The sequence below is a fragment of the Harmonia axyridis genome, chromosome 6 (assembly GCF_914767665.1).
Source record: "Harmonia axyridis chromosome 6, icHarAxyr1.1, whole genome shotgun sequence".
NCBI classification, from domain to species: domain Eukaryota; kingdom Metazoa; phylum Arthropoda; class Insecta; order Coleoptera; family Coccinellidae; genus Harmonia; species Harmonia axyridis.
In genome coordinates this window covers 15,022,651-15,029,041 of record NC_059506.1, presented here as the reverse complement: position 1 = coordinate 15,029,041, position 6,391 = coordinate 15,022,651, and the positions used below count along the sequence as shown (strand labels likewise).

Genomic DNA, 6,391 nt, shown 5'->3' with positions numbered 1-6,391 from the left:
TTATACCTATACACACTATTAGTTGACTCCCCGAACTTATTTTGTAGTATGGGTAGGTTTTGTAACTGGAATAAGAATGAAGGTTTTAAATTATAATCCATTGAACGAGGTTCCATTTCGAATTTCTTCCAGTGCTCAAATAAGACTTTTTGTAATACTCAATATTTGCATTCAGGTGCTGTATTCAATTAGCTAATTCATTCTTAATGATAAACTAAACAGTTTAAAATGGTATGAAACCCTTTGTTAAGTAACTTCCAATGAGAGTCATAAATCAAAGTATAATTTCTGACAATACTCAAGTTAAATACTGTGGATTATTCAAAGGACATTACAGCTAGAGTCCATAAAAGGGACTCTTATCTCATTGCTCTTATTAGAGATTATCTCAGGTACCTCATATGTCAAAACCTGCAGAATCCTACAGTAGCTTAAATATCTACTTATTTGCAACGTTGCCAATGTTCCTTCGTGTAAAGTCGGTAAGCTCCGACAACGAAACTAAAAGCGTAAAGATAACGAAACGATAAAGAAAAAGACGCTTACAGAATACCGCATTCGCTTCGCTTAGCTTCGCTTCGTAACGTTATCGCTTTCGTTTGCTATGATAACGAAAGTTACAGAATCCTACCCCAGGTGCGTGTCACCTCGGGGCTCGGCGCACTAGAGCTTCGAGCCCTTGCTATTAGTGGAACGCGCCAAAACAAAACTGTCAAATTGAACGTAAACAAACCAGCGTTCTACAGCTGTCTCGTACTTTATGCGAAGTAACGGTCTTCTTTCTCTCTCACACCTGTCAGGGCTCGAAGCCCCGCAAATGCGGGGGGTGCTTCAGCGGAAAGGGGAAGGTAACGCGAGGGCTCGACGCCCTGTTTACTGGAACACTATAAGTGCGCTTCGGAGCTGTACCGAGGAGCTCCTGACGTTGGCTGGAAAGCAGCTTATAGCGTAAGGCATTTGGTTTAGAATGTTGGTTGAATTTTTGTCTTTTTCTTTTATGATACCTACGAAGTAGTTCTATTAAAGTTGAATGAAGTATTTCGATTGATCCGTTTGATTGACTATTGTTCACAGTAATGTAATGGGGATGAATTTGATGGAATTTTAAAAATTCTTGAACAACCGAATTTTTCAATTCGCTTTTAACCTAGAAGCTGAAACGAGACGTTTGTCATTGAAGTTGTTCAAGTAAGTACAATTCAGTACGCCGTACTAATATATACTTCCAAATTTCGAGGTAAGTGCTTCAATCTAACAAGTTTCAATTAAATAAATAATGCATATATTATTTTATCAGAATGCCTAAAATAAAGAAATGTTGTGTACAAGGATGTACCGATAAGACAAGTACAAGACATCGTTTCCCTATGAGAGATTTGGATTTATTCGATAACTGGCTCCAAATTATCCAACCAAGAAATTGGCAACAATTGAGTAGGCATCGAATTTATGAAGGTTATTTTGTGTGCCATTCACATTTTGATAAAAAATATCATTTTCCAGGAAGCCATCGTGGTCTCACTTGTAATGCCATACCTACAATCGGTATTCCAGGTAATTTTATCGAATTTTTCAATTTTATTCATATTTAAATCCCTTAAATTTTTTTTTTCATGTGTACTGCCCAATGTCAAAATGGAGCTGTAACTTGTAGTTCATTCAGATTTAAATGATGTTTCTACTTGACTTATTAATCAAGATCCATCTTTATTTTAAAATGATACTGAAACTATTTTTTTTTTCTTTTCAGATATTAAAGACAAATGCAGTTTACCTTCTGAAGCAGCAGACACTGCCGAATTAATTTTATTTCTGGATAAATTATTCGATTCTCTCAATGTATCGAAGATTCGAAATACACAGGGTAAGTTTTTGAAGGAACCAATAACCACAAAATCGGAACATGAAATGTTTTGGAAAAAATCAATAAAAATTTTTGAAAACATGTATTTCTATGATGAAAAAAAACAAAAAAATGTGGTGGTACCTACCATAAAAAATTTTATTTTGACTTTAAAAGCTTTCGTTTACCTTAAGAGGAGGTTGTTAACTGAAAAAAATTTCAAGTATATCTTGACTGGTGCTTTCAATCAAGATTGCCTTGAAAATTTTTTCAGTTATATCCGAGGGCATGGTGTAAGGAACACTAATCCAAATATTGGCCAGTTTATGTCCTCTTTCAAATGCCTTACTTTGAATAACTTCATGTCCTCCCATTCTGTAGGTTCCAACTGTGAAGAGGATTTAACATCACATTGTTTGGATAATCTAAAATCATTTGTTTTATCAAAATTTCCTCTACCTCAAAATGTTGTGCTTGAAAATTTAAATATAGTTATTCCGAAATTAATAGTCCTTGAACAAAAATCAAAATTTAGTAGATGTACTTTAGTTTATATGTGTGGATTCATTTGTACAATTTTATTTGAAGATAAATTGATCAAACAATGTGATAAGTGTAAAAAAAATTTAACCTTTAACAGTGAAGAATTGGGGGACATGGATTTTATTCAGGTAAGGCAGTATAAACACGGAAAGTTGACAAAACCTGGGCAATGTGTATCATTTTTATTTCGGCATTCTCTAAATTATCTTTTCTATATTATTCCGCGAATTTGTGAAAAAAAAAACATTTCCCTGTATTTAAAATCGTTTTTAATGAAATATTTGGACTTCAAAATTTTAAATTGTAATGAACATATGTTGGGGGAAAAAGTATGTGAGACAATAATAAGGTGTTCCTTGCACTGGTGGTGCAAGCAGGTAAACGAAATTATGAGTGGTACCGACACAAAATTTTCCAAGTTCCTTCTAACTTCCCCTAGTGAAGAATTTATTGATCCTATAAAAATAGGGGCAAAAAGGATCTTTGATACAAAGAGAAAAAAGAAATGATTTATTTATTTAATTTTATATTTATTCATTTATTTATATATTTATTTATTCATATATTTATTTATTCAAATTAATTTATTCATGTTATTCATTTTTGTTGAAAGTAATTTTATTATTGTTGAAACTAATTTATTCTTTTATTGTTTGAACTAATTTATTTATTTAATGTTGATGCTCCTTTATTATTTCAATGTTGATTTATTTATACATATATTGTTTATTTTTTGTTGATTTTTTTATTTTTGTTTACTGCTAATAAATTATATGTTTATTCTACTATCGACTTTTATTTGCACAAAATGTAATATCATCACATATTATACCAGTTATTTATAAAAAAATTCAAATGGTTTTTGGTCATCATAGCACCAAACTCCATTTGGATTGCTTAATATTTCGTTAATAAATTCAAAACAAGTATAGGAAAACCACTCACTTCAAATTTCCCGCGTTTGTCGAGTTTGTTCTTGGCCCGGTCGCCAGGGGGAGCTAATTTCAAATGATTCTACTTTAGGTAGGGGAGTGTCCCATCCATAGACAAATAAAGAGAAGACTGACGACTGCGTGGAGTCGTTTGAAATGTTGATGCTAGCGACCCGAGGGACAGGGTTAGGAACTAATGTATCGCTATTTCACACAAAAACATCATCCTTATCTACTGATGAAATGTTTTCGGCGTAAATTCCAACCTCTCTTTTGTGTTTCAGTTCTCCCCTGATTATTATTTTCTTGCAGGTACAAGTTTGTTAATAATAATAACAATCTTTATTTCAGAAGGTTCTCATTTACAAAAAAATAACAAATGAAACAATGTCAAAAACTCTTTACATATAAAAATCCCAGATTTTAGAGGATTCCAGTTGAATTAAATGATCATGTAGGTATGTATTTTTCGTATTTTTTGAAATTTTCCTCCGTTTGAATATTTGATGGCAACGCATTGAAGAATCTTAGGCATATATCTTCAAGTTTTTTCGTATAAGTATGATAATTATAAATATAAAGCACCTTTTGTCTAACTGATCAGCATTTTATCATATCATTATTCATGTTGCATCCAAACTTGTCAGGGGTTCAACCACGAACAAGCACTGTTTTAGACCTCCAACTAGAATTTTTGAATGGGATAAATCAATTGAAGCTGTTCTATCCAGCAAATATTAATATGAATATGAGTAAAATATGTGGGGACCATATCAGTGAGGACAATTTTTTCAATACACCTAAAACAAGACTTTTACTTTCATCCCTGCCAGATTTTCCAAATTATGCACTGCTTTAAGATCAGAATAATTTAATTAATTATGTGCCAAGTACTAGTTTAACAGATTCAAGTTCAGATAGGATCAGAAATTACCAACCGAATACTGATACTGTTTCCCTTTTTGTGAAGAAAAGACCAGGCATTTTAAATCAAATTAATATCAAGAAAGAGAGTCATTTAACAAAGAGAATTTTTTTTTATATTAGTACCTAAATGTCGAAGGGAGCAGTTGTGTCGATTTAAGAAAAGGGAGCTATATTTTCACTTCATATTGTTCTATTGCTATCACCTTATATACTTTCAATAAAAGTCTCTTCAGGATCACCATCAATTTTTCACTTTGTTTCAGGTTTCAAAAGGCTTACGTTGGAGTTCTGCCAAAGAATTGAAGATTCCAATTCTCAATCAATCCTTCGATTTCCTGGATATTTGTCAGTTATCACAAAAATAATTATTTTATCTTCAAATGAAATGTTTCCTTCTTTAATATTTGAGTGGTACAATACGATATATATAATTTGATTCAATTATTTCATTAATTTCTGTTCACAAATATCAATTTGTATAATTATGTGCAATAAAAAGTATGTCAAAATTCGTTGAGTATTATTACTTAAGTGAAAATTAAGTTGGATGCAAAACCTCACTGAAATATTGAAAAAACTGTAATTGATATTACAGTTTTTTCACAATTTTCGGTGCAGGTTTTCATTCAAATTTTGAGTTGTTTGGAATTATGAAATAAAAAGGAGCCAAATGCGCAGAATCAACATCATTAGTTCCATTCCCTGCCCATAAGGTCGCCACAATCACGCTTATTTATTTTACCGCTGAGTCGTCACTCTTTTCCTCCTTTCTCTATGGTCCCATCTATGATATCCTTAATCTGTGTCGGACAACTCCAATACCTGATAGGGAAATTAATGGATATGCTTGTGCGTATTTGGAAAATGTATCTATCAAAGTAAGGAATTTTTGTCCTTGTGTCTGGAAAGTATCGATGTGGATTATTTCAAAAGGTTTCATTGGGGTCGGTGTTAGCATTAATTTTTGTCGTATTTATTGACTTTCTGTCGTATTTATTGACTTGGCAAACGTCGCAAAAATTTATGTAGTTACTTACGTCGGTTTTGATTCCTGGCCAATAATATGTTTGTTTTATACGGTTTTCTGTTTCCAATATTCCTCTATGATTGGTTTTTGTTTCATGGAGAAATTTAATGAGTTCTTGTTGTCTTTCTTTATCTTCTACATCTTTTAAAACGGTATTACATTTGATCAATTTGAATGCAGAGTTTTTGAATGTATTTCTCAAGAATTCGCAAATTTTTGGGACATATACTCATAATTTTTGAAATTTATCGCATATATTGTGTTTGGTTTTATGTAATTTTTGAATAATTTTATGGTATCACTTTCTAAGTTGTTTACGGAGAGTTGACAATAAATTCTACGCTTTGTTGAAAAGAGATTTTCTATTTTTGTTTTTGCTGGTGAGTGGTGAACGAAATCTAGGATAATTTGATGTTTGAAAATGTTAAGTGCTTTTTCTGTTATTGGGATTCCTTGTATTGGTTCTTCAGAACTTGAATGAACTGTATCGCCATCATCGGAATCTGGAGGATTGTCTGATGGGTGAGATGGGCTTGCCGTCGCATCCTCCCCTTCGAGAGGTCGAGATACCGATGGACCTGCTTCGGGTTCCGGTATTTCGTTAACATTCGGTGTTTCGCTTACGTTCGCTAACATGGAAAAATTGTCGTTGTCTTTATCATTATCGTTCGATTTTGAAAATGATTCATTAAATTTTTGCATATATTCAAAAAGTTCTTTATTGTGTAGTTCGACTCGAGAAAGTGCGTCAGCATTGCTGTTTGAGCTGCCTTTCTTGTACAGAATTTCGAATTGGAATTCTGATAGTTTTAATCTCCATCCTAAGAGTTTGCTGTTTGGTTCCTTCAGTGACATTACCCACTGAAGTGGACGATGATCGGATAATATTTTAAATTTTCTACCGAATAAATAGGGGCGGAAGTATTTAGTTGCCCAGACTATGGCTAAAAGCTCCCTCTCTATTGTGCTATAGTTTCGTTCGCTATCGTTTAGTGTTCTCGATGCGTATGCAACTGGTCTATCGGATCCAATGGGGCCTTGTGAAAGTACGGCTCCTATGGCCACATTACTTGCATCGGTTGTAAGAAGAAATTCTTCTTCGAAGTCGGGATATTGAAG

The 6,391-nt window shown here is 33.0% G+C and overlaps 1 protein-coding gene and 1 long non-coding RNA gene across 3 annotated transcripts; both read left to right on the top strand.

The window, feature by feature from the left end:
• Positions 1-998: 998 nt before the first annotated feature.
• Positions 999-2,911, top strand: LOC123682834. Of its 2 annotated transcripts, XM_045621640.1 has the most exons (3): positions 999-1,237; positions 1,298-1,554; positions 1,751-2,911. In XM_045621640.1, exons 2-3 carry the CDS (start codon positions 1,299-1,301, stop codon positions 2,893-2,895), a joined length of 1,401 nt encoding a protein of 466 aa, XP_045477596.1. In that variant the 5' UTR covers positions 999-1,237; position 1,298; the 3' UTR covers positions 2,896-2,911. The 2 variants fall into 2 exon arrangements, with proteins under 2 accessions (XP_045477596.1, XP_045477595.1); XM_045621639.1 differs by having other exon boundaries at positions 999-1,554.
• A 139-nt stretch (positions 2,912-3,050) lies between these two features.
• Positions 3,051-4,754, top strand: LOC123682839. The gene is made up of 2 exons (XR_006747890.1): positions 3,051-3,776; positions 4,509-4,754. It is a non-coding gene; the product is annotated as an uncharacterized LOC123682839 (long non-coding RNA).
• Positions 4,755-6,391: the final 1,637 nt, after the last annotated feature.

Bases quoted from the DNA above. Each gene is read 5' to 3' on its own strand.
- LOC123682834 (XM_045621640.1), top strand. From the start codon at position 1,299: ATGCCTAAAATAAAGAAATGTTGTGTACAAGGATGTACCGATAAGACA. The intron at 1,555-1,750 runs GTAATTTTATCG...TTTTCTTTTCAG, and splicing joins ACCTACAATCGGTATTCCAG to ATATTAAAGACAAATGCAGT.